Below are 19,787 nucleotides of genomic sequence, written 5' to 3'. Positions count from 1 at the left end.
TTTGGGGGGGAGGCGGGCTTAATCATTTCTTACGTAAGATTTTCACACACGAAAAAATTATGAAAAAGTCACATTTTTAATAGCAACTCATGTTTTGTTACAAAATTTTTTAAATTGATGAGTTAAGTTGTGAAGTATCGAAATCTTTCATGCTGCAAGGAAATGCGTAGCAACCTGCTAAGTATTTGAGCCTTGCCCACTCAAGGAAACAGCAGTTGGCCTACTTGTTCCAGAGCCTCTGATGTCATCGGTTTATGCTATTATTCCAACATATTTCGTTGCAATTGCCTATCCCAATCCCGCAAGGCAATCGCAATCCCTTATGATATCATGATTTTGTATTAAAATAGCTTACTCAACTAATGTATAGCTGTACCAATGGAACAAGTGCTTGGTAAGCTACTATACAACAAAAATGTTTCTTGGGATGTATTGTTCTTCTGTTCCCAAAGATCTTGCCTGCCGCATGTGACCAAAGTGGGGTCAGTATTTTGCTTCAAAGGAAACCGCGGATTGTCATTACAGATCTGTACATTAGACGCAACGCAGTGCCAATTCCAACATAAGACCATGTCGCGTGTCATCTAGGAGAGACAAAGAAGTTTTTTGTACACTACTTGACGAGGACTCGTGTTCAGCCGATTTAGATTGGATCAATGCGAATTAAGTGTACGCCAGTGAGTTTCTGAGCATGCACCAACATTTATTGACAACCTCAATGCTGAAATACGTTCTGTTCGTGAGTGGGCCATAAAGGGATTTACAACGGATAATTGATATTGTTTGTTTTTTTTATGAATATGTTTGAACTTTGGTTTTTATGAACTTGTTTGAACTTTGTTGACTGTTTCAATATTCTTTCAATGTCTAGCTCTTTAAATAAAACTTGAATTTTGATGTTTCAAAAAATCTTACTAAGATTTTTTACGGGGGGGAGGGGGATTGGCCAAAATCTTACAAAATCTTATATATGGGGGAGGGGGGGTTCAAAAATGAAGAAAAAGGCCTTACGTAATTATTGCACGGCCCCATATCAGATATACCCGATATACCAGAACGACACTAATGATTTAAAAAAGAAAATAATCTGGAAACCCTGGGTCACAGAGCAAAAAGGCAGAGCTCAGACAGGTCAGACAAGCAGAGCTAGAAGAATAAAATTAGCGGTGAAGAAAAATCGAAAAACCGTTTATTTCGTTCGTTAAAAGGTAAGATTGCTGTACGTTTTTAAGCAAATCTGCGCATTTTATGCGTTTAATTTTGTTTTATTAGCTAGCCCAGGTAGTTTAGAAGCAAGATGTCGCAGTTTAACTACATGAATGAGCTCAAGGACATCATCACAATGGACGGTGAACTGACAAAAGGACCGGCTCCACGATGGCAGAAAAAATTAGACATGTCGGCTGCATCGACAAGCTTCAACACTAGTTCAATAAACACCTCCCGTCCGATGCTCTCCATGTCGTTTAGTGGAGCTCAGCCTCCGGGGACGAGCTCTGGTACTTTAAGCGGGAAAACTCCCAAAAAAACGAGTTCGAAAGCAACCCCCGGTAAAGGTAAAGGGCAGACGCCAAGCCAAAAACAACCCTCGGGAGGTGACCGGTTTATTCCCAATAGAAATACGACCGATTTTGATCTCGGTCATTTTATGGTGAAGCAGAACGAAGCTAAGAAAGACAATGACAACGATGGGGGTGAAACTTTGGTACCTAATCAAACCAGCCCCAAAAATGCCGAAAGAATCAAAATCCTTTCGGAAGCAATGAAAGGATGTGATATTAGTAACAAAAGAATTTTGTCTTATCAAACAAAGGCTCCCGCAGCACCGGATGGCCATATGAACCCACATAAGGTTGTTTACTCCATGAAAACACCAATGTCTACTAAAAGTGGATCGCGGTTTATACCAAACGCTCCAGAAAGGATTCTGGATGCACCGGATATAATCAACGACTATTATTTGAATCTCATGGACTGGAGCGGTGACAACGTAGTAGCCGTGGCCCTCGGTTCTTCAGTATATTTATGGAACGCATCCAGCGGAAATATTGAGGTGTTATACGAAAACGAAGGTGCGGAACACGCCTGTGCACTGAGCTGGATTCAGGTAAGTGTAGAGTAACTTCTCAGACAATACCGGTATTGAAAATATTTTCTACTCCTATAGGAAGGACACATTCTCGCGGTCGGAACGAACATAGGAACGATTGAGTTGTGGGATTGCGATCATATGAAACGACTTAGAGTGATGGATGGCCATTTAGGGCGCATTGGTGTACTTGCATGGAACTCATACATCGTCTGTTCTGGGGGTAGAGATGGTGCCATTATCAATCATGATGTCCGATCGCGGAATCACAATGTAGCAGATCTTCGAGCTCATTCGCAGGAAGTGTGCGGACTAAAGTGGTCACCAGATGGGAAGCATTTGGCCAGCGGAGGTAATGACAATTTGGTGAACGTATGGAGTACAGCTAACGGTGTACCGCATACCACTACCACACCGCTTCATGGTTTCAATCAACATCAGGCAGCAGTCCGCGCTTTAGCCTGGTGTCCATGGCAGCCACACACCTTGGCATCGGGGGGAGGTACCGCCGATCGGTGTATCAAATTTTGGAATGTCAATAGTGGACATATGCTAAATTCGGTCGATACGAAATCGCAAGTTTGTGGACTTTTGTTCTCCAAGACATACAAGGAGCTGATTTCTGCTCATGGGTATGCCAATAATCAGTTAACAATCTGGAAGTATCCGTCTATGAATAAGCAAATAGATCTGCTCGGTCACACCGGTCGGGTTTTACAAATAGCCATGTCACCCGATGGAAGCACTGTCATGAGCGCCGGCGCCGATGAAACATTAAGACTGTGGAACTGTTTTGTTCCTGATCCGCTTATGACTAAAAAAGAAAAATCCGCTCAACGAGCGAAGCCCAGCCTACTGAAGCAAAGCATCCGATGAGGTCAAATATTGTATTTTTTTATAACGAGTAGATCTTTTTTTTTCGTAGTTGACTTTCTATGTCTTAACAGTAGACAACAAGTTTAGATATATTTTACTGCCATTTTATATGTTGTAACTTTGACAAACATTACCTTCGTTCACGTAAATAAAAGATAATTTCAAGACTGCAAGTTTTTGGACTGCTTGCTTCTTTCGGATGTCACGCAAATTGAAAGAAAATAGAACCTAAAATTAAAAAAGAAGAAAACATCCAATTTAAATTGGATGAGTTTTCTTCTTTTTTAATTTTAGGTTTCGTATTCTACTAAGATGCTCCAAAAACTTCAGAAAATAGAAGCCATTTGTTGCGCTTTCCGGAACAATTCGATTATGGAATCAGTGCCGAATTAATGTCTCCTCCTTTTGTCGATCTTAAACTGCCATTTTTGCCTCAGCATCCGCTATTCTCGCTTGCTCAGCAACAGCGCTCATCCAACGTAAGCGGGGTCTGTCTCGAATTTGATTTCGGGTTTATTCTCACCTAAATTTTTTAGGTGAAAGCACAATTTGCGATTCTGAAAATCAGCTGGGTGATTCCGATTAGTTAAATATTCGCCATGCAACGTATGCTATAATACACGTCGATCGGGACGTTTCTGAACTCACGTACGGGCCCGATCGGAATGTAGAATCGAGGTGCTTTGGTTTTACTGGCCGCACATCCGGCATCCATTACTAAGCGGCGGACCCACTGTAACCTTCTCAATATGCACATCTCTGTACACTTGATATAGCTCGTAATTCATGCGCCTACACTCCTTCTAATGCGCAGCAAAGAATTGATCCGCTTGATCTTTAAGCCTCTATGCTTAAGCGTAGCAAACCTATTCGCTGCTATAAATTGAATCACCATCGCAGGCGCTAAAGTTGATAAGCCTGAAAAAAAGGTCCGCTGCTAAATTGATTTAATTCATGTCAACCTATTCGCCATTTAGAAGTCAATTGTAATTTAGAAATCACCATGAAATCCCACAAAGGCACCCATCTCGGACCAATGGTTTTCCTCATCTATTTCAATGTTGTTAATTTCTTTCTGAAAGGTCCGAGACTCTCGCTTGATGATTACTTTGAAGCTGCATGCTGCATGACATTTGCGAGTTGGTGGATAGGCAACTACATGCTGGTGATCTCCCAAAACCCCCAAAATATAACGTATATTCTCCAGGAAATTAAACCCACCTGTTTTTGACTGTAGATATGTGCTAAATACTAGATAAGACTCTCGGGTAGATCATGAACCAGTTTCTGAACTCTGCTTGAAAACTAACAGGCAAAATTTAACCTCGCAAACATCGTATTTACATGACAGGTATGCGAGAGTAAAAAACGGAATGTTGCACTTGCTTTTGTTTTTATTAGTGAAAAATCCTAACAATTACTTCTTTGCCTTCTCAGTTTCAACTCATATTTCGTACGTAAGAGTGTCACTATCAAACGGAAACATTAGAATTCCTTTGCTTTACTTCCATTCACAGCAAATGAGATTGCTTTTAACCTTTGTGAATTGATGTCCTGTCTCACGGTGTTCTGATGGTGAAATACTTGTAACGCGAATACATGACTTTTAAATCATCTTCAATTTGTTAATACATCCTATGTGAATTATGTGACGTTTTTGCTCATCACTATGTCGAAAGATTTCACTTAAGTAAGCATTTTGAACTGACTCGTACGATTGTAGCTTTGTATCGTCCTTCAGAGCTCCCATGCGTCAAAATTGTATAAAGTAGCATTTATTATTTGTATATATTATTTATAGTATTTGTGTTGCATTCTATGTAAACAGTAATAGCACAGATAGAGTCTTCTGTCATTAAGAGAAGAAAGAGTAGTGGTAATAGGTGTATAATAATAAACATGGTCGCTTCCGTTAATCGGTGCAACCGTTTGAAGGAACCTAAAATCTACAACAGAGTCTCGTAAATTTTATAACGGAAACGAAAAGTAACCTATAGAGTGTCGTAATGCCTTCTAGTACGAATTTCACCGATTGCAGCGTGGCTACTTGTTACCGCAGCAGAAGCATATCTATCAAATATACCAATTTAAATTTAAATATACCAAAAAAAAAAAAAAAAAAAAAAACCAATTTAATTGCCGTACCTAGCTCTGTCTATTACCTATATGAGAATAATATTTCGGTTGTTTTCGCAGTCCTAATAAAATTTTCAAAACCGGCTCTCCGTTTTGCGTTTTGTGTAGTAAACTGTTTACATTTTGTGTTACCTAGTTTCATTATTCCTTTATTTTGCTTCATCTTAGATGTTAAAACATGTTTACGGTTCGCTTTCTCAAACTGCATATCCACTGCGTTCACTCGTTTATATGTTTAAAAAAGGTACATACTTGCTAAAAACAGGCAAAATTAAAGAGACGTACCAGAAAATCGGAACGGTTCGTTTTTGGATTATGTCTTCTGCTGAGCCATAGGTGTTATGCTGTAGGATCGCGATATAAATGAGTCATCCGTACTGTTCGCAGCAGACACAGCAGAGGGTCCTTCGGCAGCGAGAGCCAGCTCGCCAGAACCAGTCCCATCGGTTTCCATAAGAGAAAACTGTTCGTAAGTCGGATGCTGCCGGGCAAGACTTTCTACCTGTTGCCACAGCTCTTCTCGTCGATTCAACTTCTCCTGCTCGTTCTCTTGCTCGGCCTTGTACTTTCTATGACACTCATCGAACAGCTTTTGGTTCATTTCCATGAACAATTTGATAGCATTATAGATCAGTCCGTGAATAGTTTTATTCCAGTGTGTTTTGGAGTTGCTGTTTAGAGCTGGAAACATAATCGGTAGAATGACTTTCGAGTTCTCTGATATCAAGGACATGATGTATTCGTTATTCCAGTAATACAATGCTCTTTCCGCTACTTGGAAATGTGGGCTCGAAACGCATTTAGCTATTTGACGAAACAGTGGTTCCATTACTTTCTGAAATTCGGCCGGTTCAATCACATCCAGAATTTCTTCCAGCTCGTTCAAGAACATCACTTCCTTGGGGCTATGCGTTTTAGGCCAAAACTTTAGCAAACATTTGATAACAGGTTGGGTCAAACTAGGATCTTTCTCCAAAAATTGAACTACACAGTAAGCTAGTTGGGGATGATAGACAGACAAACTTTTGACCTTATGCAGCGGAAGTAATACTTTGAGCAGGAACTGCTTGTGCTCTTCCTTGAGTGGAAGAGCGAAACCATTGATAATACTGCCAAGAATCTCTAAGAGCTCTGCAATCCCGTTGTGATGTTCAGTTTCGTATATGAACTTATAGAAAATGTTGTTGATTTGCTTTCGAATGAATGCTCTCAAGCCAAGAAATTTTCCGTAAACTCTATGCAGAACCGTCTTTAGGAAATCCCTTTCACGGGGATCTTCTGAATCAAATAACTCCAACAGATTGAGAATAAAACCATGATCAATATATCGTTTGGCGACGCTAGGTTGGAAGTCCGGAGACTCGAGAAACCTAAAATATAAGAAATAGTCCACTTGTAATCAGGTTATGTATCTCCAAATATCACAACAGTAGAGTTTAGAGCTAAACAAGCAACGTAAGCACGTCTTAAGATAAAATATATTTCAATACCTAAGAAAAAGCTCGTAAACAAACTGCAGATGCGGCCAGCTTGCTTCCAGGGTTGGTTCATCTTCCTCCGGATCGAACTCGGCTCCATTAGGGTTGGATGAAGGCGGCAGTGTACGGAAAAGATTCATAGCAAACATTTGTATCGCTTCCGGATAGATCGGTTCCGTGATTATCTGCTGCTGGCTGCTCAGATACTCAACCATTTCCTGTAGAGCACACCGTTTGATTTCCTTGTACTTTAAATCGTTCAACGGCTCGGTAAAATCGAATAAAACACAACACTGGCGTAGCTTTTGAATAAATAACTCTTCCCGGTCGCTTTGGGATGTGTCTTTCAATTGCGGTAAAGTTTCAATTTCGTTCGATTTGGGGATAATAAACCCAAAGTTCGAGCTGCTATTGCTACTGTTACTAGTTGGTCGTGTATCAAAATTATTTTGCCTGTTTCCATTATTATTAGCGCCAGCAAGTCCCGTTCCTCCGCCACCATTAGTTCCATTTGTCGCAGCTGCAGGTGCAGTACTTATCGGCAATGAATTGTTGTTAGCTGTAGTGCCAGAGCTGCTGTTCACAACTGTTCCGTTTCCGTCGTCGTTCATTGTCATTTTATTGTTGCCCTCGGTGTCCGTATCCGGTTGGGGCATTGGTAATTTTTGTCAATTATGCTGCCGCGTTGGTCGGGCCTTGCCAAACGTACTCTCTCGTGGACTTTTGAAGGGAAGCTGTTCCACTATTCTTCTACTACTTCGCTTTCACCCTACTTCCAAAGTTGGTGCACCGAAAAAGCTACAACACGCTCATCAGAAAATACGTATGATAATACTACAGTCGTCGCAGCAACACAGAGAACATTTAAAAAGAGGAAAATAACACTATGTAATCGTTTTTTCTAAAAAATATTCCAATTCTTAACAAACGCAAGTAAAAACACTTCCGAATTTGACAGATGTGGACATAATTTTCATACTTTTTTCAATCGCGTTACAATTTTTCCACGGCTCATCATTAGAAATGGCAATGTGTGAGTGAACAAACCTGCGAACACACTCCAGAACTAACGGATCTTTATCAACAGCCGTACGAGTGTGGCTTGCTATGAATAAACTTTGGGTAAGCGAACCGGTACCGATCCGCCTAAACGGCCCAAACCGATTTGCAAGAGAGAATGAACAAACCGCTAGAGAAAATAATGGTTCTCGATAAAGCGAATTTACAGGCTGCGCACAAGTGAATTGGCGTGCTGATCGTAAACTCGCCCAGTGTCATCATGCTCACTAGCTAATTATCAGATTGTTCGCTATAGTAGCGAGTAAAGTTGAAAGCTGCTTGTGTTGGATCTGTTCGCACTTACACAGAATCCCATACCAAACTGTCATTCTATTAGTATTGACTGTATTGACCAAAGCAAAAATATACCTTCCTCTTCTCGCACAAATACCACAAAAATATCAAGAACCCCGTCAACGCGAATAGCTCGACAGACTGCGGTAGATATGATGGTTGGGTATAATTGAATAAAATTTTAAATATCCGAATCGGACCCGTACCCGATAGAGACAAAAAATTAGAAACGCGTATCCGACTCGAACCCGTAATTCTTTTTTTTTTTTGATACCCAACCCTTCGGGTATGATAGAGAAGGTCGAGTATGAACATTTAAATACCATCCCATAACCCCACCCACAGCCCACACTCGGTTAAAAAAATTGGGAAGCCCAACCCGAAAATTTATATTTTTCAATACCCGAACCAGGAATGGATGCAGATTTCGGACAAATTTTCCGCTACTTGACCTGCAGTCGATTTTTTATAAAACAAGCAGAAAAATGGCATCACTGCTTGGAGCACGCTCTTACAAAACATTTTATAGGAAATTATAGCGTCTTTGACAGTTCGTGAGTTGTGCTTCGTGGTCATTCGTCATTTTGATTTGATTTTATTTTTTGCTGGCTTTGCCGTTGTAGGAGATGTCCTGTGCGTCATGTGTCTACTAATTATTTAATGTGTGAATTAAAATTAAATTGATTGTGAACGTTGTGAACTTTATCATGCTTTCAACAAAGACAACAACTGACTTAGCGGATTCTGAGCACAATTATGCCATTGCTAGCACTAAAAAGGTAGATGCTCTTTGTGACGCAGCTGAACCATGTTCAACGAACCAAGCAACGTTATTCACAGACGAGATACCGCAGGCCACCGGCCAAAATTGTTGCTCTTTATCTAATAACAAGCCCTTCCCTGGAGTAAATAACACAGAGAAAGAATATTCGAGTTTTGATTCAGTAATCAGTGCCGACACGTTTCCCGATCCTGTTCATTCATGTATGGATTTAAAGACCAATAATGCAATAGAAGGTGATTCGCAGAATGACTCGGTAATCAATGATGACATATTTACTCCCCAATCATGTAATGTAAGCCACAACACCGATCCACCGGAATTCGGTGAAATTCATGATAAAGGTAAAATTAATCCGATAAAACCGCCTAAGCAAACTGCAGATATTCAAGCATCATGTTTGGATATGGCGGAATCACTATTAGTCCCAGAACTAGAATCAGTACCAGCAGAAAAATTTTGTAAAACTCAGAATTCCGAAAATTATGATGCTGAGAAATTCGAAGATGAAATTTTTAATCCCTTCATGGCAACTTCATCGAAGAAATCCGGTACAAAGCTGCCCGCAAAATCGGCACAATCCAAGTTTGCCACTGATGATCCAAACCCCAATCGACCACCGACGTCGGATGAGATATTATTTAGTGTTCCGCATCTTCCAAGGTTTAGCGTTCGTCAGCATCCTACAGGGGAAAATCTAGAGCTATCATTGATGAAACGAGAAATCGAAATGCGTCTTCGTGTCAACGAGATGTCTTGGGTTACCCAACGAGCGATTCGAGAGGAAAGCTCTCGAGTAAAGAAGGTTTGTAAGAATAATTTGGAATTACAACAACGTCTGGAACGTTATGATGAGAAGCTGACCTCTAATCAGCTAATATTGGATTACGATAAAGAGAAAAAAACTTTCATTAGAGTGCACCCTGCACTGGTAACAAGAATGAAACCTCACCAAAAGGAAGGAGTAAAATTCATGTACGATTGCTGCTACGCAAATGCATTGGATAGTAAGAAGTCCAAAGGATCGGGTTGCATTCTAGCTCATTGTATGGGCCTGGGCAAAACTCTACAAGTGATTGCTTTAATAAACACGGTAATCAGCTATTCACAAATGGACACCAAACGTATCATAATTGTTTGTCCAAAAAGCACTGTGATGAATTGGAACCAAGAATTTCGCGACTGGCTCGCAGATGTGGATTGCAACGTGCGCCTGCTTATTTCATATTTCCCGGATGCATCGTAAGTGTTTCTCATAACTTTAGAATATTCCATCCACAACATACTGTACTTTCAGCAACATTTACAAAAAACTGGATGTCTTGAAGAGTTTCTTCGACGTGTCAGGCAAAACCGCTAGTTGTTTGTTAATTGGCTACGAAGCGTACCGTTCCTTAGTCTTCTACGATTCCAAGAATAAGCATGGGGAGCAACAATCCGACCGCATTCGTGCCGATGTTCGTCGTTATTTGATCAATCCGGGTGCGGACTTGATCGTTCTTGATGAGGGCCATATAATAAAAAACCGAAAGTCGATGACCAACCTAGCATTAGCCGAAGTTGCTACAAAACGAAGAATCATTCTTACTGGTACTCCAATTCAGAACAATCTGAATGAGTACTTTTGTATGGTGAGTTTTGTGAAGCCTGCCTATTTGGGTAACGAGCGCGAATTCAACGAACACTACGCCAAACCGATTAAAGAAGGACAACACAAAGATTCTAATCCTGTTGAAATAAAATTAATGAAAATGAAGTCGTACATACTTCATAAACATCTAACAGAATTTGTTCATCGTAAGGAGTTTTCTGTACTAAAGGAGTTTTTGCCCAAGAAATATGATTTCGTCATATACGTGCCCCTAACACCGGTACAGGAAGATTTGTATGAAGACTACCTGCGAAGATATCCATTTAAACGGGATATTGGTGGTTTAAACTTGCTGGAAGATTATACTTTTCTGCGTAAGATTTGGACTCATCCAATCGTATTGGAGCAAGCTTGGGAAAATGCTATGAAGGTAAACAGTTGGAAACATAAGTAAATGGTACTTTAATTATGGAAAATCTTTACTTATCTTTTTACAGAGAAAGTATGGTATTGTAGATAAAAAGCGTACCGTACGCGGTTTTGATAGCAGCTCTGAAGACGAAGATGCCGACGACAATTGCCGTTCTATCACTAACGCCTGGTGGAAGCAGTTTATCAGTGCAGATGATCTTGAATCAATTTTCCCAAGTAATAAGATGTTATTACTGTTTGAAATTTTGAAAATGTGCCAAGAGCGCGGTGAAAAATGTTTGATATTTTCCGGTTTTGTAATGGTTCTAAACATGGTAGAATATTTCATGAAGAAAATCGATGAACAAGACGCAAATCCGAAGGCTGAACTCCATGGATTATCTCGTTTTCGTGGGCCGTGGCGCCCAGGAATGGACTACTATCGTATTGACGGAGGCACGGCTAAATCTACCCGCCACGAAATGGTTACAAAATTTAACGATTTGAATAACCGTATAACACGTGTGTTCTTGATTTCGACTAAGGCCGGTGGGCAGGGCATAAACTTAGTTGGTGCTAATCGGGTAGTTATTCTGGATACTTCTTGGAATCCCGCTGTTGATCAGCAAGGAATCTTCCGCATCTACCGTTTGGGTCAAACGAAAACTTGTTACATTTATCGGTTACTGGCAGTTGTAAGTATAGACTAGGTGAATGTATAGCGGATATTTTCATAAATTTGATCTTGTAGCATACAATGGAAGAAAAAGTATACTCTCGTGCAGTTACTAAACAAGCAACAAGTCATCGAGTGGCGGACAAGAAACAGGTCGATCGAAACTATAATATGGCGGAACTAGAGGAGTTGTATCATTTCGAACGTGTGGATATGGCTGCTCGCGAGGATCCTCCTCCTGCCGAAGATGATCTTCTATCCGTGCTACTGTGGAAATATCCCAAGCTCATCTATCGATATCACACCCATGAAATGATGCTGGACAATAAAACGGAAAAGGATCTTACTGAGCTGGAAAAAAGATTAGCTTGGGCTGAATTTAAAAAGAAAGGTCTTACGACTAGTCTTGGTGAGCCATTCAGTCAAATTGATTCTCAGTTTGATTCGGATTCCCAGGCTAGTTTTTCAACCGTCGAAAACAATCTCAACCAGATTTACGACCCTTTCGACAATTATTTCTCGCGAATTACCCATGCCTTGAAACAACCCGTTGTTGATTTAGTGAAATCCGAAAATAAATCCAGTATTTTTGGAGATGATCCGTACGAGGGTTCAAGTATCGGATCGAAGAGTATTATCGCTGAACAACGAATTAAGTACGAACCGAAAATGCAATCTCAGACCACACTATCGTCACATTTAAATATAGCCAAAGACGAAATAGACCTCTTACGTGAGCTTGAAGAAAACAGTTCGCGCACCAAAAGTGCTTCCAGTATTTTTGGAGAAGATCCCTACGAAGATGCAAGTACCGGGTCGATGAGTATTATCGAAGAACAACGGTTGAAGTTTAAACTTAAGCAATTAAAGACGTCACCATCGTCGCGTTTAAATATAGCCAAAGCTGAAATAGACGTCTTACGGGAGCTTGAAGAAGACAATTTGCGCAATAAAAACGATTTCTCCACGACACAAGAAGAGTCTCGCAGTTATACGGAAGGAAGTTCTCAGTTATTTGCATCAGAATTGATCGATTCACACAACGTTCCATACGGTAATTTTAAACAATTTAAGCAAAAAAGTAATCTAGTAATGTATATTTTGTTCAGATGAAGAAGAAGAGTCAACCGAAGAATCGCTCCAGCTACCAATCCATGAGGACAGCCTATTAGATGCTAAGGAATCTCAGTTCGATTTCGACTCACAAGAGAGCGGACAGTATAGCACATTATGCTCGTTGATAGAGTATGATCCTGTTGGTGACACTCAAGAATTTAATTCATCCATTGTCACCGATACACTATCGTCGAACGATGCGACCATCGTGGAACCTACTTATGAGAATTTTAAAGCTAATATGTTACAGGATAAGAAAGTAGTGACGAGCACGGCCAATTCTCCGGTTGTTGTGGTGGAAGTTGTATCCAGTTCGCCATTTCCAAGTCGAGAACCTGTGATGACCCGTGCTATGAAGCGCAAAATAGTTGCAGTCGAATTGAAAGATGTCGGCTGTCGTCGAAGTAAGAGAAACCGTGTTATTAAAAAATTCTTTTAAAAACGGTAAGTAACGCGATTGATCGAAAGGTTATTGGGAATGTGATATTTTTCTTGTACAGTTTATATGCGTTCAGTTCAACAGCTGAAAGCAAACCCGTATTTTTAAAGTAAGCCGCTGATTTTCTCAAGCTAAATATGCTTTCAAGTGAAAGGCTTGCTTTCCAAGGAAGATTTGAAACCTTTGAAACGTGTGCCAGGATATCCCAAAGAGAAAGGCATATTTTAGTTGCAGCGCTCACCACCATTGCTAAACAGCGCTCTAAGCAGTAAAATGCACTGTATCAGCATCGTGGACGATATCAAACCACGGTTTTCATGGTATCAAAATCATTTTGACGATCACGGTTGCCGTTAAATAACCGCTAATATGTCGTCGCTTATCGTTAGGAATAAGCAGAATGTTATTTTTTTCAGTTAGGACGTTGGCAAATTATTTTAAAAGGTTTTGTCCCCCCGCCCTTAAAAATTGGCTCTAAAAATCGTGGAGCAAAAAAAAAATTTGTAGAACCTGAGTAAAAATTTTTTGTACAAAAATCAATTTATTTATGGGTTTTACAGTCTAAAGAACTCGAAAAAGGAGTTTTACGGAGTGTTAAACGCAAAACAAAAGTGGAAGTACAAATAATGTAATTTCCGAAAATGGACAAAAAAAATTTTGTTCGATTTTGACTCTATTTTGGAAGGTTTTTGCATGAAAAATAATAACGGATATATGAAAAGCAAGAATAGATTCGGGTTTCACAACATCCGAAGGACAAAAACTTTAAAAAATATTTGTAATGGCCTTATATCATAAGACTTGTACCTCACACTGGCATCAAAACATTTAAATATTTTATGTGCATTTTTTCTCATTGTCCTGGGTTCAGCTGCATACATAATGATAAAGTATACTGGGGCATTATTTTGAGTAATTTTGCTTTTATTTTCAGATTGATTTAAAAGTATTGAATTGGAGCCTGCATTCGAAAGTAACGTAACGAAGTAACAGTTACAATTTGTTCATTTCAACCAAACCCAGCATAGGTAATATCAAAATCTAACAATACATAAACATAACATAACATTGTCTCATTGATATGAACCGTCGAACAAATGTATCCAGTAGAGAAAAAATGAACGGCTTTCTCTGTATTCTGTACTGTAGTTCAACCGGCGTATAACACGTATCAGGTATTGATTCTCATGATAATTTATTGATTCGAAAAATAATTTCTTTTTGTTCGCGGCCATAGGAACTGTGAACTTTTCCAGATGGTGGCCTGATTGATTACTGATTTTATGGTAGTAATATAATATAATAACTGCTGATTATTTCTAAAATTAAATACTATCTGTAGTTATGGTTTGAGTGCTCTATAAGCGCACGTTTCCTATGTTGGTTAATATTTAAATATAACCTAAACTTGTATACGTTAAATACTGTGTGTATTTTAACTTAGATAAATCATCTAATAAATATAAGCGTCAAAGAAAAGCTAAGCTAAATACATTTAAAATGGTTCATCTAGCTTTGATTTAATGGCGTTACCGAAACCAGTGGCGCCTTCGTTGTTTTCGTCGTAACCGGGTAAAGAACTACAGCGATCGTACCACGCCACGATGTTAGCAAACTGGCTTAAATCCACCCCGACTTTCTAAAATTTGTAAAAGAAATTAGTAGTTTTTCTAACCTCTTCGAATAGATTGACTTACATCCAGGGTGGAAACGCTAGCGAGTAAACAGAGGTCAGCTACAGAGCATTTATCACCTGCCACCCAGTTTTGTCCGTCGAGGTAATCATTCAACGTTTTCAACGCATCCTTGATAGAGTCCTTTTTATCTTGTGGTATATTAGTGGCTCCCTGACGCATCAGCGGTGCAACGGCAGAGAATACACGTGCCCAGAGGACTGTCGAGTCAAAGTACAACCGCTGGTTTATGATACCGCGCACCTTCGGATCAGCAGGATAAAGTGCACTGTCCGGCTTATACTGCTCCACCAAATACGTTACGATTGCTTTGGATTCCCAGAGTATATAGTCGTCGTCAACAATCGTCGGTACCGTGTGCTGGGGATTGATCTTGAGGAAACTTGGTTGCATGTGTTCGCCGGCCATGAGATTGAGAATTTTGATCTGTAATTTTACAACAGGTAAGTGTTAATCTATTTTTCTAGAAATTCAAATAGCAATGAAATATTAATTAACTCACTCCAACTCAAACATTGAAAAACTAACGAAAACTAAAGTGCGAAAATAAGCATGAATATGACTACATTTTACTTAAATGCTTGACCAATAATTCTATTTAAATTAACTGGTTACGCAATCTATTTTCTGAATCAAATATATAAAATAAATCTGTTAAAGTTAACTATATGATCGACGCTAGGTCAGCATGACACAGCAAAAAAATTGATGCGACTTCTTTCACTTACCTCAACGTCTAGTTCAAGGTTGCGCATCACCAGCAAAACCGACCTTGACGGTGCCGAAATCGGAAAATGGTAAAGCACAATCGGGGCCATTATCCAGCTAGAAATGTTGTTGCAAAACGATTGATTAACTCAATGCCGTACACTAAACTGATGGTTCGCTGAACGCGGTGAGGTGTTTTTATACACGCTGAACAGTTTGCTGTTTAATGCTGAATGGTCAGATTTTCAGTGATAAATGCGGATATGCTAGGCAACCAAAAAAGACAAACATATCAATGGGAGCTTAGCGGAGTAGCTTCAATGGTGTGGGTTGGAGCCTGGATTTATTAAAAACCAAAAACGAAAGTCATCGTTAGTAAGCATTTAGTCACGTTGAAGTGAATGTGGAAATTGAAAAATATGCCAATTTTCACACGCTGGCTGTTTTATCGTTCTTGGTTGCATTTAAAAAATTTTGAAGTCTAGTAGGTAGATTTGTATCCAATTTTTCGTATAACTCATTTTAGAAATGATTCAAAAAAGGCGCGACAATTTTGCATGCCAAATATAAATTTTTTTGTTCAACATTTTATTTTTCTTAAATTGATCTAAAATAAATCATTTCTCGGATAGTTTCGCACACCATATAAAAAGTTAAGAATTATTGTAACAAGAAACAATACTTGTCGACGAAAATAATCCTACTGCACCTCTTCTGTTGCTTGCCCTTACCACTGCGTCTATAATTTTGAATTATTATGGTAATACTGCTTATGCTCCTTCGTCGAGTATCTTATTGAAATTCGTAGATTAGTAGTTAAATATCTTTACTATTTTGCATGGACTTTTTACGAATAAGCATGTTTCGTATTTTGACCAATGTTATCGTTTTGTAATTTTTCTGCAGAAAAAAATCTGGAGAAAAAATTATACTAAAGCGTGCATATTTTTTTTACAAGAAGTATTTCCGGGATTTTGGACTTTCTTTCGTAGGAAATTTTTTTCCTCAATTGTCGGATACAACAACATCGGTTGATGGTTGATTTAAAACTAATGTTTATTCACAGTTGATCAACAATTTATACAATATGATCGATTGGCCAATGCTCAGTGTCGTGTGGTAGGATACCGGTGTAGGATAGATTAGGCGATGATCGTCATCATCGGGTAGTGTATCGGTATGGGTACTTGGTCAATCGGAGATTGGAAAATGATGTACGTATCTCAGCGGTAGGCCGCGAAGGTATTGAGCATGTGCAGGTCACAAGTCACAAAGAAATAAACACAAAAATAGGAGATTATACAGAAACTTTGACTGTAATGCAGCAAATGTATAAATATGGAACTGTCAGAAACAAAGATCCTGCTGATTAATATCAAACTCTACTCTAGAAAAATTGTGCAAATTTTATATGAACTTCTTTCATAAGACTCTCATGCACTAGCTTCCATTTAATTACTAATGAACTGAAACGGTTGAAAAAATGCCGGAGGGTGTAGACCTTCCCCCAGAAAAGAGCGTTAGTTTTACTAATGCAAATCCTTTTCCTCTAGCAGCTTGGAGCCGGGTTGACTCGTGATGTATTAAGAGCTTCGTTGAGCGTCTCGACACTCGCAAATCAGATCCGACCTAATCGTGCCATCTAGCACGTTGGGCTCCTCTATTTCCGGCGTCGGCGGGATTCTTGAAGAGAACAGATTTCGCGGCGTAGTCACTCAGCATCTTTATGACATGGCTGACCCACCGTAGCCTCCCTGTTTCCGTCAGGTGTCACGATAGAAATCTCTCCAAATGGTGAAAAATATACATCTCATGAAGCTTCAGTTTGATCACCGCGGCGTGAATACGGCAGTTCCGATTGATATGCGAAGCAAAGCAAAGCCTTGGTACTGCATTTCGCTTTCGGAACATGATCTTCTGATTTTTTTCATTCGACAATCTTCGTAGTCAGCCGTTAGAGTACAGGACAATTGCGATGCTAGTGTTGCGATCCTATTAACTTCTGCAGCTTTTCAGAATCGCCCGGTTTGATATCGGTGTTAAATCAGACCGAACAAAGTGACAAAACTTGGATTTGGATAAAAACGCGTTCAAGGTTTGCTGCTATGTGTGGTTTACTACTATCAATCGGTCAAAATCATCTCATAACTCTGGCTGTTTGCAACATTTATGTAATCTGATTAGAATAAAATGTAGCTTAAAAAATTCTGGAGCGTTTGCTGTCATGAACGTATATTTTTATCCGATCTGATTCAACACCGATCATATGTTTATTTAAATCCTTATCATTATATGGTTCAAACTTTGGGCGCCAATCTCCAAAAAATATTTGGGGCGCCGAGATTTATATCATACTCATATGAGTAGATTGAATGTCCGCAATTTTAAGTAAAATTTCTATTTTAGTCGAACTCATTCTGCTGCTTATAAATATTGCACTGTTGTGGCCCCGTGACTCACGAAATCATGTAACTAATTGAAATTTTAAATTATTTGTTACCCAAAATTGACCTGTTGGGGCCCAAGTTCCGAAAAATACATACTCATATAATGTATTTCATCCGAACTTTTAGGGCCCCATGCTCTACAGAATCCTTATATAAAATTTGATGAGCTGCTTAGTTACTTACTTACTTATGTGTTAATGTCCGCTGTGGCTATCGGTCGTTGATGAGACCGACGCGACGATGGAGTTCCTCATTGGATATCCAGTTGTCAGGTCACCAGGCACGAATGATATATCGCAGGCACCAGTTAATAAATACCTGTAGCTTTTGCGTTGTCTCCGCTGAGACGCACCACATTTCGCAGGCATACAGCAGTACGGAATTAACGTTTGAATTAAAGATTCGGGTTTTCGTATGTAGAGTGATCTGGTTTGTGCGCCAAATGTTTCGCAGACCTGCAGAGGCACCCCTGGCCTTCCTGATCCGTGTGGCTATATCAGTCTTGGTACCACCATTGGGCGTTGTTTGGCTACCAAGATATTGAAAGGCGTCTATCTGCACAACTTGTTGTCCCGTTACTGTGAATTTGGTGGAATTGTCAGTGTTCACTATCATAGACTTAGTTTTTGCTACATTGACTGTGAGACTTGTTGCCTGGGAGCTTTCCGAGAGGTCATCTAACCGATAAGATGCAGCGTAGTTAAATCTTCCGGGAGGAAAAACGTTGCTTGGAGGACCAGGAGCATGCGAAGTTGAAGCAGCTGCATCATTTCCGGAAAACTAAAAGTTCTATCAAAAACTGAACGCTGAACTGAACTGGAAGCTTTTTGCGCGAGCCGAAATATGTACAAATACTAATGGTATTACCTTGATGATCGATCATGAGGTAACTGAAAGGTGGAAACGGAACCTCTATGAACACCTTTTTAATGGCGCCCAAGCAGAGAACTATGGCGATAGAGAAAGCCCGAGAGCTAGTCACAGGCAACAAGCTGGACTATGAGAATTATCGCGCGATCGCAGTTCACGATGCTGCCTAAAACTGCTCTCCCAAATCATTTTTAATCAATCAATCAATCAGTGACTAGATTTAGGGGCATCAGTGTTAGGGGCGACTGGAGAGTCCGCATCCGAAGACCGAGAACCTTGGAGACGACATTAAATTCGGTCCAGATTCGATAAGCGGGTTGTCGCAGAAAATATAAAAGTAAAGTGAAAGTATGTAAGTGAACAAGTTTGAACTTTGAAAGATGTTCAGTGGCGGACCAAGTAATGACGCTGCGTCTAATCCTCCATAAAGTTCAGGTTCGGCGAAATTTTGTGATTGATTTCAAAGCTGCGTGTGATACCATCGACCGTGAGATTCGGAAGCCTACTGTCAGCGGAAGTCGTGCTTATTGTGTGCTTCACAAGCATTTGCGGTCACACAGATTAAGCCCTCGTATAAAGTTTACCTTTACTTGACGCTTATTAGATCGATTGTTCTCTACGAATCTAGATGAAGCAAGATCTATGCAGTGAGCGGTGAGTACCCTGTGCCCAAGGAATTGAAAAGTGGCAACTCACAACCAAGTTTATTACAGAAATTTTGTTCACCATGCTATGTCTTGGGAAGGAAAACCGATTGAATAAATAATAACTTAAAATAATTATTTTGGTTTACTGTCCTTGTAGCGCTGTCATGGTTTTTGAGTAGATGCTGTGTTTTTTGTTAATTTATTGTCTTTGGAATATTGTAAAATGAAGCCCTTAATCTCAAATACCCGGCGGGTCTTTCGACTTCCAGTCTATCCTTGCTTCCCGTGGTCGAATGATTACAAAGTTAGCAAGCGAAAAAGTCGCCTGAATCAAAATCTGAGCTAAAAAAAGGCGATTTTTTTTTTAATTTTTAGTCGTTTATGTCCACTTAACCTTCTGCTTCTACCCGTACTCGAAGGCCTAACAAGCGAGTCGTCGTATGTTCGAATCTAGATTATTTATTTGTTTAAAGTC

General features: G+C 39.7%; 4 protein-coding genes across 4 annotated transcripts; 2 read left to right on the top strand and 2 right to left on the bottom strand.

Moving 5' to 3' along the window:
- Positions 1-1,297: 1,297 nt before the first annotated feature.
- Positions 1,298-2,965, top strand: LOC128739233 (cell division cycle protein 20 homolog). The gene is made up of 2 exons (XM_053834690.1): positions 1,298-2,107; positions 2,168-2,965. Exons 1-2 carry the CDS (start codon positions 1,298-1,300, stop codon positions 2,963-2,965), a joined length of 1,608 nt encoding a protein of 535 aa, XP_053690665.1.
- Positions 2,966-4,352: 1,387 nt separating this feature from the next.
- On the bottom strand, positions 4,353-7,510 carry LOC128739232 (serine/threonine-protein phosphatase 2A 56 kDa regulatory subunit gamma isoform-like). Its single transcript, XM_053834689.1, has 2 exons — positions 6,592-7,510; positions 4,353-6,471 (listed from the first exon to the last, which is right to left on the bottom strand). The coding sequence occupies exons 1-2, from the start codon at positions 7,233-7,235 to the stop codon at positions 5,415-5,417; spliced, it is 1,701 nt and encodes a 566-aa protein (XP_053690664.1). The 5' UTR covers positions 7,236-7,510; the 3' UTR covers positions 4,353-5,414.
- Positions 7,511-8,639: 1,129 nt separating this feature from the next.
- Positions 8,640-12,946, top strand: LOC128740843 (transcriptional regulator ATRX homolog). The gene is made up of 5 exons (XM_053836411.1): positions 8,640-9,955; positions 10,011-10,734; positions 10,802-11,410; positions 11,467-12,445; positions 12,501-12,946. Exons 1-5 carry the CDS (start codon positions 8,640-8,642, stop codon positions 12,944-12,946), a joined length of 4,074 nt encoding a protein of 1,357 aa, XP_053692386.1.
- A 1,495-nt stretch (positions 12,947-14,441) lies between these two features.
- On the bottom strand, positions 14,442-15,458 carry LOC128739240 (glutathione S-transferase 1-1-like). Its single transcript, XM_053834700.1, has 3 exons — positions 15,369-15,458; positions 14,644-15,066; positions 14,442-14,585 (listed from the first exon to the last, which is right to left on the bottom strand). The coding sequence occupies exons 1-3, from the start codon at positions 15,456-15,458 to the stop codon at positions 14,442-14,444; spliced, it is 657 nt and encodes a 218-aa protein (XP_053690675.1).
- Positions 15,459-19,787: the final 4,329 nt, after the last annotated feature.

Source organism: Sabethes cyaneus, chromosome 3, assembly GCF_943734655.1.
Source record: "Sabethes cyaneus chromosome 3, idSabCyanKW18_F2, whole genome shotgun sequence".
Taxonomy (NCBI): Eukaryota; Metazoa; Arthropoda; class Insecta; order Diptera; family Culicidae; genus Sabethes; species Sabethes cyaneus.
The sequence above is the reverse complement of the archived record's forward strand: the minus strand, read 5'-3'. Positions and strand labels throughout refer to the sequence as shown.